Source organism: Lepidochelys kempii, chromosome 10 (assembly GCF_965140285.1).
Source record: "Lepidochelys kempii isolate rLepKem1 chromosome 10, rLepKem1.hap1, whole genome shotgun sequence".
In the NCBI taxonomy this organism is placed as follows: domain Eukaryota; kingdom Metazoa; phylum Chordata; order Testudines; family Cheloniidae; genus Lepidochelys; species Lepidochelys kempii.
Genome location: NC_136389.1, coordinates 12,493,616 through 12,512,823, shown reverse-complemented (window position 1 = coordinate 12,512,823; position 19,208 = coordinate 12,493,616). Strand labels below are relative to the sequence as shown.

At 47.4% G+C, this 19,208-nt stretch overlaps 1 protein-coding gene across 6 annotated transcripts in view; it reads left to right on the top strand.

The window, feature by feature from the left end:
• Window positions 1-18,959, top strand: part of ELFN1 (extracellular leucine rich repeat and fibronectin type III domain containing 1) — a 175,752-nt gene extending 156,793 nt beyond the window's left edge. For 4 of the 6 annotated variants that reach the window (XM_073362004.2, XM_073362003.1, XM_073362010.2 and 1 more), the window contains one exon: window positions 15,356-18,959. In XM_073362004.2, coding sequence (XP_073218105.1) covers window positions 15,827-18,217 — 2,391 coding nt within the window. In that variant the 5' untranslated portion in view covers window positions 15,356-15,826 and the 3' untranslated portion in view covers window positions 18,218-18,959. Of the gene's footprint in view, window positions 1-13,375; window positions 13,523-13,720; window positions 13,849-15,355 lie in introns of all 6 variants that reach the window. The other 2 variants (XM_073362008.1, XM_073362009.1) reach the window with 2 other exon arrangements.
• The last annotated feature ends 249 nt before the right edge of the window (window positions 18,960-19,208 follow it).

Below are 19,208 nucleotides of genomic sequence, written 5' to 3'. Positions count from 1 at the left end.
GCTCTGTTCCTGATGCTGCCCATCACTCACTCTGTTGTTTAACCTCTTTGTGCCTCAGTTGTCCCATCTGTAAAATGGAAGTGTTGATAGTTCTCTCTCCTCGAGGGTGTTGATTAATGCTGGGTGGAAAACAGTCTCCCCATCCTGCAAAGCTTATTGAGCTGTCAGAAAAATTCCCATTCCACTGGGACAAAACCAAGGCCTTTTGAAGTTCTCAGTGGCGAGGACTCTAACCCAGGGTGTGAGAGACCAAGGTTCGAGGTCCTGCTTTGAATCAGGCAGAGCAAGGAACCATCTGGGTCTTCCACATCCCAGGTGAGTGCCCAAACCACCACGCTAATGGCTATTCTGGGAGGGGGGTGTCTCTCTCTCTCTCTTGCTCAGCAGTTCCATCCTGGAACTGCGACACCTTTTCCTATGACAGCATCACAAAAGTGTCGCTGTCGACAAATCAGCATTTTCCAATGAAAACATATTTTGTCCGAAAATTCCTGCCCTGCTTTGGGCTATTGTTGTGTCCTAAGGAAATCAGAACAAAATAATGTAAGTAGCACTGAGCCAATGGGCAGGCCCCTGCATGTAGGGTCAGACGTTGCTGTTGCTCTGAAATCCCTGTCTTTATCTGGAATCTCTCTCCTCCCTCTCCAATTACTGAAGTTCACACCCAGATGGTCCTCTCTCCCAATACACAGGTTTTTCCTGACACTCACCCCATAATGCCACCGTGGCTTGCCCAGCCAGGGGTCTCTCAAAGGCAAAGTGAGGTACTACTGTGATTGGGCTCTCGGTCCCAGCAGACCCAGGGAGTGAGGGAAGCAGGCTCTGATGGCATATGGCAGACCAGAGATTCTGCCAGCTGACTGCCAACTCTGGTTCCTCTGCTGCCCTCTGCCAGGGGTGACTCCTGCGCGTTCTACAAGAACAGGCCCCGTGGGCTGCACCAGCCAGAGTTACTATCCGCTGAGGGAGCGGTTCACAACGCAGGTTATTCATACACGTAGCAGTTCCAAAAGGCCAGTAAAGCTGCTGCTCCTCTTCCCCCTCCGCAAGCCTTCAGAGGCAGCTAAGTCTGTCACACACAAGCGATAACAGTGTTAGGCCACATAATCCCTCCTTTACTTGACTTTGGGTTATTCTGAGCAGGAGCTTAAAAGAGATTATCTGCATCACCTGAGATGCTGCACTTTCTATCTCGGCCCCCCTGTCATCAGTTCCTGAGGGCCTGGCTCATTAGCGCATGGAAACCTCCTCACCCCCTCCCTCTGCCACTCCTAAGGCCAGCTGATAGCCTAGTATAGTCCTGCACCTGACTGTCTGACACTAGTACCGGTCAGCTAGTGAAAAGACTTAGGCCAGGCTCCTCGTCATACTGCCTCCAATACATAACATGGCCCTTGGCATCTGGCCACTACCCAGCACTTTATGCCGGGCTTGTCGGGAAGCCGGGCTTGTGCAATGGCTCTGAGAGGGGGGATGGGACACGAGGGAGAACCCAGCTGTCGCATCTTGGCTTTAATCGGGATTATCTCTCTTCAGCAACTCTCAGGAAAGAGCCAACGGCAGCAGAGGGACTGGAGCAGAAGTCTCCATTCTTAGGACTCTAAGGATCCATCCCTCCCCCCACCCCCGTCAGTGGAGGGCTGGATTAAAACGTCTGAAGGGCCAGAGGTGGCCCCCGGGCCATAGTTTGCCCACCTCTGAGCTACAGCAATGTTTTCAAATGGGACAAGACCACACTCTCTGCCCATCAGGGACAATCCTACCTGACAACACCAAAACTGAGAGCAGAACTACTGGTTCAATGTATTGGTAGTGAGCATTTACCCCACTCTGATGAGACTGTTCTCAGGTCACTAAAGCGCCAGTTCAGGAAAACACTTAAGTACGTGCTTAACTTTAAGCACACTCTGAAGTCCCAATGACCTCAATGTGCTTTTCTGAATCAGGGCCTAAACCAGCAGATCGAGTGACAGGGAGCTCGTGACAGGGAGCTCAGAATTCAATTCTCCTTCCCCTTCAAAGGTGAGAAAGAGATTAAGACTCAAGTGTGAGCATCAATCAGGCAGTGGTAACTTTCCCATAAAGCAAACACCCACGTGGCATGCCCATATAGACACACGTGGCATGCACATATGCACCCAGCCTGCATGCCCATACCCACGGCAAGCACACACCTTCACAGGCTGCTGTTCTCGTTTCAAACACCACTCGACTAGAATCCATCTGCCATCCTGGAAATTAATAGCAATCATTAAACAAAAAGAGCTGGTGAACGGAAGCCCGAGGTGAAAAGCAGCTCTTTCTGCCAGAAAAAAAATTAAAACTATTTAGACATACAGCAAGTCATTTATTACTATGGAGTCCTCCCTCCACCTGGGGTTGAAATCTCATTACAATTTGTCCAAAACAGATGTTACCCTTTGAGCAGTAGATTATTAACAATAAACTCCATTCCTCCAGAGAGGGTGGGTGTTCTGGGTTAGCTTGGTTTTTTCATCTTGGGTAACCTCCATCTGAAATGCTTATGAAAATGATAGGCATACTGGCATATCCCAGTGGCTTGTCCTTTAGCTTTCCACGTCCTTTGGACGTTATTGAGTTATCCAGCAGGGTTACAAAGAGGCCTGTCGTGTGATTCTCACTCTCTAGCTATTATGCATCTTTTGGTAGTACAGTAAAGGCCCCAACCAAGACCGAGGTTTCGGTGTCCTAGGCACAGTACATACACACAGTAGGAGCCAGTCCGTGCCGCCCAAGAGATTGCAGACTAAAGAGAGAGGGCAGACGAGGGGAACCACAGTACAGTGAGGGGAAGTGACTTGTGTAAGATCATATGGTGGAGGCAGGAATAGTGTGCAAGGCAACTGACTCCCAGTCCATACTGACTCCCTGTAGCAGCATGCCCACCTCTGGTTGAGGGAGCGTGAGCATTTCCTATGCAACCTCATTTTTCAGAGCTTTACCTCACCTCAGACCAGTGGGCCCCCAGGCTGGAATCTGGCACACAAATGGCCACACTTTTAGCAGGCCACTGCTTCCAACTTGACTTTTTTGCAGGTGTGTTGGGTTTGCGTCCTCAAGATGGGGAACCGTGCATGCGGCTGCCAAGCTGTGAGTACTAGTCAGCACCTGCGTTCACCGCTAACTAATCGGCATTGGCAAAGGTGGGCTTCCCCCCCCCCCACACACAATTAAATATGTTGTACCTCAGCCACCTTGCTCTCATCCAGGACCCAGGATCCAGGATGTTGGCAGAAGTGCTGAACTGCAACATCCAAACTGGACGAAATAGAGAGGCATAGCTGGGTGTCGTCAGCAGCTTGGAAACATCTCACCCCCTGCCTCCTTGGGAGCCCTGTACGCACATGGAACAGGACCAGCCTGGAGCAAGCCAGTGCAACTAAGCATTCTTCCTACAAGCTCGGCACGCAATTGCACAGCAGCCCCAACATAGGGCTACCACAAGCTCCGAGTAAGGGGCAGAGCACAGTTGACAGAGTCCCCCAAGACAGAGTCACATGTCAGCAACAGAACGTCACAGATAGGTGCTTGCTCCAGCAGAGGAAGTAAGCTGAGCTAGCCCTCTACCCAGTACCATTCGCTTCCCCCTCTGTGCGGGCAAGCACCTGTGTGGCGGGTAGGGTGGGGGATGGAGTCAAGGTACCTCCCTGCCCCTGCCCATCCACTCCCTGCCACCAGTTGTCTGCTCTCCTCCATGCTGGAACATGTGATGCAGGTAACTTAGGTAGGGGAGTAAAGGAGCACCTTACATTTTGTTATTCCCTCATATGGAGACATAAGGGGGCGCATGACTGAGCCCATAATTTGCACCGCTGTCCTAACATACACAATCGTGTCTTTTGCCAAGGAGAGGGTGGAGGGACTCGGTCAGGACTTGACTAGTAACTATTTAACACAAGGGAATTCTTTTTTTCTTCTCTTCCTCTACCTAATGGTTCACTGTCAATTTAGGTCAGCCCCAGAAGGCAGGTTTTTGTAAAATGCTAAATAGGTTGGTGGGTGGGATTATCAAACAGAACAGGGAGATTTGAAAAGAAGACAATTTTTGGGGGGGGGGGGGGGCGGGGGGGAGGGTTTGTTTTTTAAATCTTCCTCTGCAGCTTTAGGCCAACACAAAATGGAATAGCATTGTGCTAGCAAACAAAACTCAGAAAGTGAAACTTCAGTGTATCCTAAAGTGAACTAGACTAGAACAAGCTGAATGAAATGCACAAAAGCGAGCAAGAGCGAGACAAGTAAACTAGCTGTCTGCAGTTCTTTCAGTTATAAGCAGCTCCACAGGTATTGGTAAGACAGGAAAGAAGTTTCTTCAATATTATTTTTATTGCGACTGAATCCCTTTAAGAAACTGATTTTGTTTCCCCAGTTGTGCCTGAGTTTGGATCTTGGTATCAAATTCTGTCCAGGATTTATATATCTGTTTGTGATGCAAGATTTTTTGCTGCTGTTTTTTTTTCTTTTCAAGTAGAACCTTAAAAGGACACCATCAATTTAGAAATCAGTCTTCGGTCTGACACTTTTGTTACAGGTAATCCTTGATAATGAAAGAGATTAGCAGATTTAATATATTTCAGATTGTACATTTGTTAACACTTCATCTATAATCAGTTTCACTGTTTCCCCTGTATAGTCACAAGGATCTATGCCTATGGATCCAATTGTGGGATTACAACCTGTGTCAGTTTCCCCATATCATATGGGTCTTTTACATAGCAAAAAAGAGGCAAGAGAATCACTTTGTAAAATACTAGGGAAATGTGATTATAAAAGCCACACAAATTTGCAGGACAACTCAGGGGCAGGTATAGGACCTAAACCTGCTTTAAATTCATTTTTAAAAACATTGACTAGCTCTTTTAATATTTTAGCTCCATTGCCAAAAAAAAAATTCTGACCAAAGAGACAAGGTGGTCGAGGTGATATCTTTTATTGGACCAACTTCTGTTGGTGAGAGAGACAAGCTTTCGAGCTGTTCTTCTGAACAAAAGCAGACTTTACTGTCAGATGTGTGAATGATTCATATGGGTCTTTTACAAAAGAATAGATTTAAAAATTCAAGCAGTAAAAACACTATTCAAGTAACAGCAAAGGTTTGAGCGAAGACAACAGCACAGAGAAAAAGGACAGCTTTGCTTCTTTCACCATGAAAGAACAATAGGGCATTTGTTCCCTTGTTTACCTCTTAGCTCACTCCATTGTGCTAAGGCATTGGAGGAGCCTTAAGTAAAAATGCCTTAATCTTTATCATTGTGGGGGAAATATTGGGGCCGATTCACCACTCCATTACTCCAGTTTTATGCCTGTTTAACCTCAGCATAACTTCAGAGTAATGAAGCAGCAAATCAGGCACATTATTTCTAAATACAAGACACATCTGGTCAATTTTAGGGGCATTCTCCCTCATTGAAAAATATCTTTCCTTTCTGTAAATGTTATATCTGCATCTCCCTGATTAGAGTTCTTGGCTTCTCCTTATCCGCTGAAATCTTTGCACCTTCCTCTAATTCTTTTCTTCTAATGGTCATGCTTGTTGCTTCTTTAAGAGCTGGCTGCTCTACAGTAAGCTCGATATGACATTTACTCTGCCCACAGTGATATTTCAGGAGGTTGGTTTAATGCACAGGTAACCAGCTGGTTTTAGAAGGTCAGTTACCCAGGAAAATATTCTGTGCATTTACTTGACCACTTTATATTATTCTACTCAGTGATCTGCAGCTGTACTATCTAGGGCTGCAATCTTGTTAGACCTGGAAAGCTAAGCAGTGTGGGGTGGAATACAGCAGCCTCAATGACGGCAGATGAGAAAATCGGTATTTCTGTTCTCTGACAGGTTTCAGAGTAACAGCCGTGTTAGTCTGTATTCGCAAAAAGAAAAGGAGTACTTGTGGCTCCCTAGAGACTAACCAATTTATTTGAGCATGAGCTTTCGTGAGCTACAGCTCACTTCATCAGATGCATACCGTGGAAACTGCAGCAGACTTTATATACACACAGAGATCATGAAACAATACCTCCTCCCACCCCCATTGTCCTGCTGGTAATAGCTTATCTAAAGTGATCATCAAGTTGGGCCATTTCCAGCACAAATCCAGGTTTTCTCACCCTCCACCCCCCACACACACAAACTCACTCTCCTGCTGGTAATAGCCCATCCAAAGTGACAACTCTCTACACAATGTGCATGATAATCAAGGTGGGCCATTTCCTGCACAAATCCAGGTTCTCTCACCCCCTCACCCCCCTCCAAAAAACACACACACAAACTCACTATCCTGCTGGGAATAGCTCATCCAAAGTGACCACTCTCCCTACAATGACAGGTTTCAGAGTAACAGCCGTGTTAGTCTGTATTCGCAAAAAGAAAAGGAGGACTTGTGGCACCTTAGATGCCTTATATGCTCCTTATATGCTCAAATAAATTGGTTAGTCTCTAAGGTGCCACAAGTCCTCCTTTTCTTTCTGTTCTCTGAGAAATTCCAATATTTTGACATGTTTTCATCCTGATTTGGAATGAAAAAATTGAACGACTGATTTTTTTCATGGAAGGAAAAGTTACAAAACTTGCCCATGCAGAAATGTCTAGTCACGGCTAAATGGCAATATTTTGTTCCGGTGTTTTGTGCCTCATGGGAGTTGTAGTCGAGCCAAGGCGTCTGGCCCATTGGAGAGAATAGGGGCATGCATGGCAGCACTTTAGCAATTTAACGTTGCGCTGACCCAAAATGAAATATTTTGTTTAGAAAAATGTAAGCAAAATCAAAAATTTTCTGTTGAAAATTTTGATTTTATGGAAACTTCAGCAGACTGGACCCTCCATTGTGAAAAGGGACAAGTTTTGAGCTCCACAAACTGGCATTCGCTAGGCCTGATTCTTCACTACCCTGCCCAGAGCAGAGTCATGGCCACCAGTCTGAAGTGAGTGTGAAATGTACCAAACCAGACCGGAAATGGTTGACCTCCACTCGGCACTCATTTCACGTGTCAATGACAGCCCAAAATGCCAACTCCTCTGAACTTCCACTGCATGGGAATAACTTACTGGGCCATATATTGCCCTCAGCCTATATAGAGAGCACCTGCTTGTGTCCATGGCACTTCTGCATACAGACGAAGGGCAACAGAACTGGCCTGTCTCTGTTCCACCTCTTTGCTGCCGCCACCTCTCTAGCCCCTACCTCTTCTGTGCCCCGTCCCACAGTCTCACTAAAAGCCCTCTCTTGTGCATCAGCCTCCCTGCATCTCTTTGCTTCATTGTCTCTTCATCTCCCTTCAAACCTCAGCTGAAAACATATCTTTCCTCCCTTGCCTCTGCCTCTTAAATAATAAATAATAGCAGGGAGGGAGAGTGAAATTGACTGGGGAATGCTATTATCTGACTCTTGGAAGCATTTGGGGATCAACAGTACTTCATTTGTAATGAAAGAGGCACCGGGGCTCAAGCAATTTTTTTTTACTTTCATAACGGGACCGACACAGCAAGACAAGAGGTTCTGGGGCTATGAACTGCCAAGCTTCGAGGTGCCAGGCCTCAGCCCTGGCACAAAAGCCCTGGGGATCAAGTATAGATGGCAGGCCATGATGTTATGTTTATAAGAAGCACACGGGATCTTTTTCAGGGGAAAAGGCAATACACCGCGTTTATTGAAGATACAACAATTAGCATATGCATTCAATCACATGACACACACACACACACACACACACACTGTCCCGCCAGTCGATGTTATAGTTACCAGTCTAGAGTCTGGATCAATCTAGTGGCCAGCTAGGTTGATCACGGGGAGGTGGGAGCCAGGTTCCGTTGGTCACGATATGATGCTCTGGGGAAGTCTTGACAGGATGAACCCAAAGTTTCATGGCCAGGCTCCCTGTTTATACAGGGATTATATATGATGTAACCAATTGCTGTTTGACAAGTGCTTGTTTTTTGAAATTGTCCTTCTCATCCTTTATCTTGTTCTTTCATCAAGTCTCTCAGGGAGTTATTCCAGGCTGGTTTTCATCACCGCTATCTTGTCCCCATTGGTAGGTGCCTGTCTCATCTTTAGAGTTGCCAATCTGCCCTCCTCTGACATTTCAATAGGGGCATGTTGCAACGTCCTGGCGCACCTTGTGTGTGTCTCCGATTTCTCCGTAGAACATCTGGTTCAGTGATGGCCCTCCCACTTATCTCTTAACACGCATTTCTCATTCACACACAAAACAGAACTAATTTACACAGAACATTCTGAACAGGAACATCAAGTTGCAATGCAAAACAAAAACAATCATGGCATTCTTTTACTTATTTTAAAATGCTAAACCTACAACAAAGTGGTGTTACTCAAAGGTCTGTTACTCAAAGGTCTGTTACTGCCTTGAAATCAGTCCAGACACAAAGAAATTCTGGCTGATGCATCTCTACCAATGGCACATTAAGCCATTCCTTTCTGCTACTCAAAAAGCGTGGCTGGCAGGATACAGTCAAATCATACATCAATACATGCTATATTACTATGTTGTTATTCTTTATCCCTCATTCTAAATTATACAAAATACAAACATCAAATCCTACTACTACAACGATGCAAACCCAAGATGTGCCGTATTGAGCTCTTAGCAAGGAATCCAAATGCTACCTTTGTGCTGAAAAGGAACCTGGATTTGATTGGCCTGGGCACCTTTATTATTCGATGGCATGGCAATGCTAACTGATATCACCAGGCAGGAGGAGTGTAAACTGATGCCGGGAATATGAATTAGAAGAAACCCTGCCAGGGAGCACTCTTTCCACACCTGACATATACAGAATGGACATTAAGCCATTTAGGGGAAACTTCATCATTAATAAATGTTTTCTCTGCCATCTTAGAGCTGTCTCCTCATATTATTTTACACATAATGAATAGCCTGGGTTCATTTTAACATTTGGTCCCCGTTAGCCAAATTTTCCCTCTCCACCTCTTTGCAGGATTAAACATTTATCATTTGTAATGTATCACTGCCGTGTCGCAATTGCACTCGTTGTAGTACAGCTCCTTCATTTATTGATAACCTGACCTGTGTGACTGTGAAAGAGGATCTAAGAAAAGCTGACATATGGCCAGAAGGAGTCAGAAGGTAAGGAGACAAACAGAGGTATAGAAGAAAGGATACGCCAAAGAGAGAGAGAGGGTGCGCGCTAATCTGGCTCTTTGCCCCTAGTCAGTATATCTAATCCACAGCTTGAAATAACTCATTCAGTAGAATAATACAATTAAGAATCAAGTGCCAGAGACTGCATGTTATTAGATCTGTTGCCCAGATCCCTCTCCCCACCACTTCCCTCTCAGCTACTTTGTTTATTTCAGTGGTGGCTCTCCTTGCAGCTGCCACTCTGGTCTAATTTACTGATGCCATTAGTCAAGAGATGGAAACAAAACCCAACCACCCTAACAGTTGTTTCTGAAGCCTGGGTGATGCCCCTTTGGTCTGAAAAAACCTGGTTCTGGAGCTCTAGGAGATCAGAAGTGACGAGTTTGATGCTCTCAGTCCAGTCCCTACTGAATACTTGTCCGCACCACAAACCACAGCTGTCCCTGGTTGTGGGAAGTGCCATTGACAGGTATGTGTAAAGGCCCAGGAATGGAATAATAAGGGTATTGCCGATCAGGACTGAGGAGCAGCAAAGCTGTGTGTGGATCCAGGGCTTAGCAGGGCTATCACGGGTCAGGAGTGAGGTCCATCCGCAGAAGGGTGAGAGAGAAATGTACAGAGCTTGTTTCCTAGCCTGAGTGTCCCATTTTCTCAAGCACCCCTCCTAAATGGAAATACAGCAGTATCCATGCTTTGCTACCGGCAATGAGTAAAGTCCTCCTGAAATAAGCTTAGCAGAGCTTCAGCTGTTTTAGCTAGGGAGATTAACGGCTGGTGCCTCCGGGTGAGACTTTTGTCTGTGGTAATGTACAGGACCCATTCACAGAGTCCATCTGCAAGCTGGGGGACTGTATGAAGTGTGCTCTATTGGCTGATTATCAGTTAGCAGACAGCAAAGGTGTCACTGACAGCATACACCCGATAGAATGAAGCCATATTAAACCAAAGGGCAAGCCATCTCTGGTTTCGATTAAATGAATCATGTCAAATCTGTGAGTATTGTTATCCCTACCCTAGGGAGGCAGTGTCTTTGTTCCTTTCTTTTGTTTGTTTCTTTATGATGGGTAAAAAAGATCTGGAATGTTTTATTTTTCCGTTTGGTTTTTACATTAGAAATGCAGGTTCTTTCTCCCCTGTTTTTCCTTGAAGACTTGATGGACGACTGCAAAACTGGTAGAATTATGACCTCACAAGTACCAAGAGAGTGAAAGAAGAGTCATCGGGGGCGGAGGGACTTTTTAGTCAGGCTGGTTAAACCTGTGGAGATTTTGTTGTTTTTTTCTCAACATCAACTCAAACAGCAGGGAGCAAAGATCTCAGAGTGAGATTCAACACTCTGGACCCTTTCAGTGGAGGGCAGGGAGAGCTAACTTCCCCAGGCCACCAAGGAGACCTCCAGCAAAAAATTATATGAGATAGAATAGAGCTGATTACTAGCTGGTGGAAGTTGGTGGGGCCGCCTAGACTATGAGCTATTTTACACCATTTTACGCCAGCCAAGAATCCAGCCCACTATTTCTAAAGGAAGAGCAAACCGAAGGAAACACTTTTTGTGAGAAGAACAGCCCAGAGCAGAGCAGAAGCTGAACACTTCTATGCCTTCTTTATCCCTTATAATAAAACAAAATTAGTAACCCTTTGCAGGCCTCCTTTAACTGCTTCCCTTGCACTGCAAGATGCGCAGCCCCTCGCCTGACATTGGATCCCACCCCAAAGACAGTGCCGGGAAGCACACTCCCAAGTGCCAACGAGATGAGCAATTATCTTCTTGGTCCAAAACAACAAGGCCTGCATCTCAGCTCCCCAGTCATGTCCTGGCAATCTAATAAAGAGGGAGATTAGCCCCTCTTTCCTCTGTTACATCTCCTTAATGCTGTCATTTTATTCACACTTTGCAAAGCAAATAAACCAGTAAATTGCTTGCTTTAATGAGCTGGAATTAAACTCTGCTGCTGATAGAATGCCTTTTCCAGTTTTTGCTGTTGGAGAGAAACCAGCTGATAGGCAGCACGCAGGCAGCAAAAGCAAACACCCAGCATGAGCATTACTGAACCTGTTCGAGTCACTTACAGTCAGCCTTCTCCACCCCGGTTAGACTGGGGAGGAGCTGTGGTTTTGTCTCCAGTTTCTCCTACCCTGGAAGCTCCTGCTCCTTTAGCCAAAGTACTGCTCCGTGGGCCACATGACCCAGAGCTGAGAGAAAAGCCAACATGGAGATCCAGAGCTGAACCTCCCCAAGAGTCAAAGGCTGGGTTCAGAGCCACTCTGGGGGATAGATCCAAGCTCAGATGTCCCCAGAGTTTGAGGGTTCAGCTCAGAAGCGCTGGTTCAGGCTAAAGTGGGAGCTCGGAGATAGGGGAGGCAGAGACTCGGCCCATCAAAGAGAAGGACGGAACTACCCAGGATTCTTCATTCCCTGACCTGATCTCCTGTGTTGTACTGCTGTGCTATGGGCAAACAGTGGGGAGTGAAGGGATTCTTGCAGTGTGTGTAAGGTCAGATTGTGCCTTTAATGCACAGGCCCACGTGGGGGCGGTATTGTGCTGCACCAAGGCAGCAGGAGCTCCAGGAGGTATTGCATCTCAGGGAGGTCCCAGCACACGGGGTTGGGAGGTGGGGTGGCATGCACTGCCATGGCTGGGGGGAGGGTGCACTTCTCACACCATTTTCAGAGTGACTTGCTCCCCAGGGAACAAGTGAGCGATCTCTGAACAGGGGAAAGGGAGGAGCTGCAGTTGTGGCTGGCAGCTGTCCATAAATGGAGTGGAGAAGGCTCTTAGGCCAGCAGAACTCTAACCACACGAGTAAGCAAAAAATCTAAGCCTAGTCAGCCAATCGGCTTGTAAAGCACGTCGAGAGCTTTTGGGTGAAAGGGGCCATATACAGAGTAAAAAACATCAGTCATGACTTCCAACCCCAACTTAACTTGCCTGGCCCTACTGAGAACAAGCTGTGAGCTTCTCTTCTGAGTTTGCTTTGTATCCGGAGAGGCTGCAAAGGGGAGGGGCTTCCAGGGCAGGAGATGGACTCAGAGAGGAAGCCCAGAGCCCACATGGCTTGTGAACAGAGATTACATTCAGTGGCATGTGTTTACAACGTGAGCTCCAGATGAGCACTCCCCATCTTCTCATCGAGGGTTCCAAGTGCTTTAATTCAGCCTCCTACCATCCTGTGAACAAGGGAAGTAGTTTCATTGTCCTCATTTTATTGAAGAAGAAACTGAGGCCAGGAAAGGTTAATTGACTTGCCCAAGTCACAAGGGATACAGTGGCATATCTGAGAGTATCATCTACGTGACTCTCAGACCTGGGCTGTAGTCATTAGCCTCTGGCTCCTTCCATTAGCGAAGGGAGGATGTAAGATGTTTGAGGCTAATCACGGAAACACCCGAGGGCAGAATTCCTTTTCCATTCCATGCTGCGTCCAAGGCCTAGTCTACACTAGAAGATGGTTGCTGGCATAGGTATACTGGCAAACTCTTCAGCTTATAATGCCATGTCCCAAACAAAATAAGCTATACCAGAAAAAGCACCTTTTTTGCTAGTTTAACTGCATCCGCTCTAGGGCTTTCGCTGGTATAGAAATGTTATAAAAAACTCCCCTGACATTACTAGACAGACAAAAGTTTCTTGGATAGACCTGGCCTATATATGGGACACTTTGGTCAGTAACGTTTGGCTTTCTCCAAAGACATTATCAACGTCTCTCCAGTTGGGGGGACTTGTGGCTGGATATTCCACTCTCACAAACAGCTGAAGTTAGAGCAGATTTTGTTATTCATGTAATGTAAAACAAACTGTTCCATTTTGGGATATTCATTGTTCGCTATTCAGTAAGGACCAATAAACTGTTTCACTGCTCATTATTACTGGCCTGTTTACCAGACTATAGTGTGTGACTGGCTAACAGGGTCCTCAGCTTTGAAAAACGTTCTGTTTCATATTCTGTGAGTCTGAGATGGAAAATAAGGGCCAGATTTCAGCGGAACTGCTTGCAGCATGAGGTCCTGCTCAATGGGAGGAGGCAGAATCTAGCCTGAAATTCCCACTGTTGCCATGTTTCATACGACTCATTGACCTGTCCCACCCAGCACAGAGTCACGTAGCTACCCCAGTGCTGGGCGGGAGGTGGGAAAACAGACTGGATTAATTAGAAGTGCACGTTAATGGGCGACAACTCCACTGCCGGACAAGTCCTAGGGAGTAACAGCAGCTTAATTTTTCAATCTGTTATTTCCTAGTATCTGGGAAAGGTCTGGTCCAAGCAGCATGCAGCTACCCTGGGAAGAAGACAACTTCTGTGTGCTTTCCCATGGAACCAGGTTCTACCCCGCACGGATGAAATTGGGGTCTGAAAGCCAGTCAACTTGCTGGTTTCTTTTCCACTTGTGAGTTATGAACCAGTTTGTTGGCTGCTTTCAAATGATCCAGATGTCATTTCCTAACACCTGGGAGCAGAGGACCTGGGCTGTAGTCTAGCTTTCGTGAGAGCTCTACCAGAATGCTGGGTGGGAGTATAATAAGTGAGCAAATGAAATTCGGGGAGCGTGTCTGTTCCTAGGAACAACCACCTATGTGTTCTGCAGAGCCCTTGGTGAAAGAGAGAGACCCTCTCCTGGACCCACCTTCCCTCCCACGTGGTTCTCAAGATATTTCACTGTGTGGAGTTTCAGGAAGTGCTTCACGAGCCACTGGGGGGTTCCCAGACAGCAGCGTGAGTACTAGTGTTCTAGCTGGCAAATATTCACAGCAAGCCTTGACCCCACTCTGAGCCCTGGGCCCACCCAACCTGGTTCCAGATTTGCTAAATTTTGCAAATGTCACAGAAGAAGGCTCACAGGAGATAAATTCACAAACTACCACCCCTATTAAGGCCCAGGACACCCCACTATTTACCAATGATAGCTTCACCGGGTCCTGATAGATTCTGCTCTTCATCCTACTGTTTCCTGGGATGGAGAACTTCCAGACATGGCTTCGGCCCCTGCAAATCTCAAGGGTCTGCTAGGTGGGCCAGGAAGCAGCTTTCTCACCCAAAGATTGGCAGTAAAAGGAAAGCCACTTTCTCCCTCAAGAGCAGTAAGCTTAGAGGCAGTTAGTGCCCCATAAGGCACAGCATGCTAGCTAGTAAGTCCTTCAGGGGTACAGCTGGTTTCAAAATGGGATTTTTTCCACTGAAAATGTCAACTTTTTGTTCAAAAGACAAAACCTAAATGTTTTTGGCCAAAATCTGTCAGAAACTGAACAAATGTTCAAATTTCCATTTTCCAAGGAAACATCATTCTTGGAGAAAAGCAGAGACACTTTCTGCAAACATTTTCCTTTACTCAAAAACCCAGAAAACGTTTCAATGGAAAATGCTAAACAATCCTACTCAGAACTCTGTAGCAAAAGTTAACTAGGAATTTCGGAGGTTTTTCTTAGTACTGTGACGTTACCGGGGTCCTCAGAGGGTTCCCTGTCCACTCTCCTGAGTCTAACAGGGAAGCTGCCTGCCCCTGGCCTTACAGCAGAGACATCTATAGTGGGCGAGGAAGGGTCTCTTTTTGCCCTTTGTATATGCGTTAGGCTACTAAAAGACTGGGGGAGTGACTACGTGGAATTTCCTCCACTCCTGACACTGAACATCCAAGGGAGGAGATACTGGAGACAGCAAAACGGGGAGGAGGGTTGGAAGTCACCCCCACAAAGACAAATATGATGGGGAGTGGTGAGGATCAAGATAGTGGGGGGGCTCGTATGTTCCCTGGAAACAAACATATCCTGGAGTTACCACCCAAGTTCCTAGAAACAGCTTAGGATTCCAGTGCTGGGTTTTATCCTAAGTACCAAGCGGTTACAGGCACAGTTAGAAAGAGGCAGAATTTGAAAGAAGTCTCAACCTGCATCCAATTAGTGGGTGAAATGCTGCCATAACTGAGGTCACAAAGGCCAGGATGTAGATGGCTAACTACCAGCTTTGTGCACACAGATGTCACGTCATTAGATATCTAAATTCCAGTGCCCAAAATTAACTGCAGGCTCAATTATGTGTGACCCCACCCCAAATAAATAAATAATGGAAGCCAGGTTAAAAAACCTGGTGCCTAGTGCTAATGGAAAAGCAGGGCATGGAAAGCCAGTCCCATCGCTGCCCCAGAAGCTGCTGCAGTGTGACAAGTGCTCTTAAACATTATTTTGTCTCGCTTTTGTGTTTTCGGTTTTGTTTGGTTTTTTTGCAGGTGAGTCCATTGACCAGACAAGGGCACTGAGGGGACGGACAGACAGATGCACGGAGAGGCAGATGGAGAAGAAGCCCGGTGCCAACCTGGAGATGGGCAGCAAAAAGAAAACAAGGAGAGGTACCGTAGAAAGTGAAAGAAAAGCCTGTCTCTAAACCCCCTTCCAAGTACCTACCCAGCCCTGAGTGACTTCAGCAGAAGCCCGACAAGATGCCAGAAGGGCCAATGACATAGGATCGCCCCCCATAAGCCTGAGGTGGTGGCACCCTGTGGGTGGTCACTGGGCAACTTGGACAACGAGGTTCTCCTTTTCCTTGGGACACTTCCCACTGGATCCAAACCATGAGGAGAAGGGAGAGAAAAGCAAAGGTGCCCAAGGAACATTAACCCAAGGCTTCCCTGCTCTCCGACCCAGCACCCCTCCCCACTTCCAGCAGATAAGGGAACTCCTTCTCCGCGTTGCCCTTCCAGATGGCAGGTCGTCAGTGGGCAGTGACGTCAGCGCTGTGTGTGTGCGTGGCGGCCGTCTCTCTGCTGCACACAGGCGGGGTGCGGGCAGACTGCTGGCTGATCGAGGGCGACAAGGGCTTTGTTTGGCTGGCTATCTGCAGCCAGAACCAACCCCCCTATGAGTCCATCCCTCAGCAAATCAACAGCACAATTGTGGATTTGCGACTGAACGACAACAAGATCAAAAGCGTGCAGTTCTCCTCACTCAGCCGCTTCGGTAACCTGACATACCTCAACTTGACGAAGAACGAAATCTCCTATATCGAGGATGGTGCCTTCTCCGGACAGTTTAACCTCCAGGTGCTGCAGCTTGGCTACAACCGCCTGAGGAACCTGACCGAGGGAATCCTCCGGGGCCTAGGAAAGCTGGAGTACCTCTACCTCCAGGCTAACCTCATTGAGGCAGTCACCCCCAATGCCTTCTGGGAGTGCCCCAACATAGTGAACATTGACCTGTCCATGAACAGGATCCAGAGACTGGACAGCAACACCTTTAGGGGCCTGAACAAACTCTCTGTCTGTGAACTCTACAGCAACCCCTTCTATTGCTCCTGTGAACTCCTAGGCTTCCTGCAATGGCTGGAAGGCTTCACCAACATGACACGCACCTATGACCGCATGCAGTGCGACTCCCCGCCAGACTACACTGGCTACTTCTTGCTAGGCCAAGGCCGGACCGGTTACCGCAATGCTCTGGGCATGCTCTCCACCCTCTGCACTGGCAGCTCCTACACCATGATACCTCGCTTTATCCCACCCAGGTACCAAGTGACCACAGCTCCGTCAGAAAGCCCATGCTCTGAGGAAGAATGTTTCTCTGGGGACGGCACGACACCCCAGGTCTCCCTCCACACGCCCGCGGGTGAGACGGAGATGCGCCCCAACATCCGAGTGAAGCATCTCACCCACAACTCGGCCACGCTGACGGTGCAGATCCCATACCCGTTCAGCAAGATGTACATCCTGGCGCAGTACGAGAACGGCTTCTCTTCCGTCGTCACCAAGCTGAAGAAACAGAAGGAGGACATTGAGCTGACTAACCTTGTAGCACAAAAAGACTACACCTACTGTGTGGTCTCCCTCCACCACGTCTTAAGGTACAACCACACTTGCCTCACCCTCTCCCCAAACAAAATGAGCAGAGAGGACCCAGTGCCCACTCCCTCCACTGCCACCCACTATATCATGACGATCCTGGGCTGCCTGTTCGGCATGGTAATTGTCCTGGGGGTGGTGTACTATTGCCTCCGTAAGAGGCGTCAGCAAGAGGAGAAGCACAAGAAGGCAGCTGGCAGCATGAAGAAGACCATCATCGAGCTAAAGTATGGGCCAGAGATGGAGACAACCAGTATCACTCAGCTGTCCCAGGGGCAGATGCTGGGTGGGGAGACCGTGACCCGCATCCCCTACTTGCCCTCCGCTGGGGAAGTCGAGCAGTACAAGTTGATAGACAGCAGCGAGACCCCCAAGGCCACCAAGGGCAACTACATGGAAGTGCGAACAGGGGAGCAGCCTGAAAGACGAGAGTGTGAGCTCTCCATGCCGCCTGACAGCCAGAGCTCCGTGGCTGAGATCTCCACCATCACAAAGGAGGTGGACAAGGTGAACCAGATCATCAACAACTGCATTGATGCCTTGAAATCAGAGTCCACCTCCTTCCAGGGGGTGAAATCAGGGGCGATTTCCACTGCTGAGCCTCAGCTGGTACTCTTATCGGAACAGATCTCTGGCAAACATGGCTTCCTGTCCCCCGTGTACAAGGAAAGTTACAGCCACCCGCTGCAGAGACATCACAGCATGGAGGCAGCTCCCAAACGCTCCAGCACTTCCTCCAGCGGCTCCATACGGAGCCCCAGATCCTTCCGCTCTGAGGGCTCCGGCCACAAGTCAGAAGCCAAGTACATTGAGAAGACATCCCCAACCGCAGACACCATCCTCACTGTGACACCGGCGGCGGCCATTCTGCGAGCAGAGGCAGAGAAGATCCGACAGTACAGCGAACATCGGCACTCTTACCCGGGCTCACACCAGGGGGAGCAGCACGACAGCATGGGTGGGCGTAAGCCCTCCATTCTGGAACCTTTGACCAGACCCCGCCCCAGAGACCTGGCCTACTCTCAGCTCTCTCCCCAATATCACAACCTGAGCTACAGCTCCAGCCCAGAGTACACATGCAAACCCTCGCACAGCATCTGGGAACGCTTCAAACTCAACCGGAAGCGGCACAAAGACGAGGAGGAATATATGGCCGCTGGCCACGCCCTGCGCAAAAAGGTCCAGTTTGCCAAAGACGAGGATCTTCACGACATCCTAGACTACTGGAAAGGTGTGTCTGCCCAGCACAAGTCCTGAGTCCTCACGCAGCTCGTGACTTAACACTAACTGGACCAAAAGAAACCCGCAGCAGCTATTTTTATCCAGACTGTCTTTCAAACAAACCAACCAACCAACCATAAATTATGAGAAAAATCTATAATTAGTCTATATAATATAGATAGAGAGAGCAAGAGATTACAAAAGATCTCATGTTTATGAACACAAAGACTCTTAAAAAAACAAACCTGTGGAGTGAAAAAAAAGTTTTTGTTTTTGTTTTTTTAAAAAAAGAAAAAATATAAAAAGGGGTGGAGGTTGGGCAGCGATTTGAGGTCTGGAGTATTCCAATGTTGCATCGCATGATTCCCTATTCCGTGATTTTGTGGATTCTTTGTGTACAGTTTGTCTTCTTCTTTCTCCTTCCCTTCCAAACAAAACCAAAAAGAGACCAGAAGGAGAAAGTTCCTTTGGGCTTTTTGCAAATGGAGTCTTCCAGCTTAGACTTTCATCCAGTCGAAGGCTCATTCATGTGTTTATTCACTGGGAGGTTTTACCACATATTGCATTGTAAACCGAAGTTGTCCTACTGTACAGAGAAAATTTCTATATTTGCAATGTTTGCTGTATAACAAGAAAGAGAGAGAAAAAATAAGATTACATCTACTAAATATATATATATATATATATTCACCTGTTTGTACCAGGTTTTAATCATGGAGTTTAGACAAAGAGGGTGGATTGGATTTGGAGGGTGTTTTTGTTTGTTTGTTGGGGGGGGGGGTTGATGCTGGTGTGGGATTTTGGAGGGTGGGAATTGGTTTTTTTGTTTGTTTTGTTTTTTTTTCCTCCAGTGAATGTCTGTGTCTCGAGTTCTGATTGGTTCCAAGTGCACTCCGAAAAAAGGCACATTCTAATAGAAAACCAGCGTCCCTCTCGTTATTCCATTCAAGGGATGGGAGCCTGCCTCCTCTGGGAGCTGGAAAGGGGACCGGAGTGGAGGGTGCAACTGACCAGTCACCATTTGATT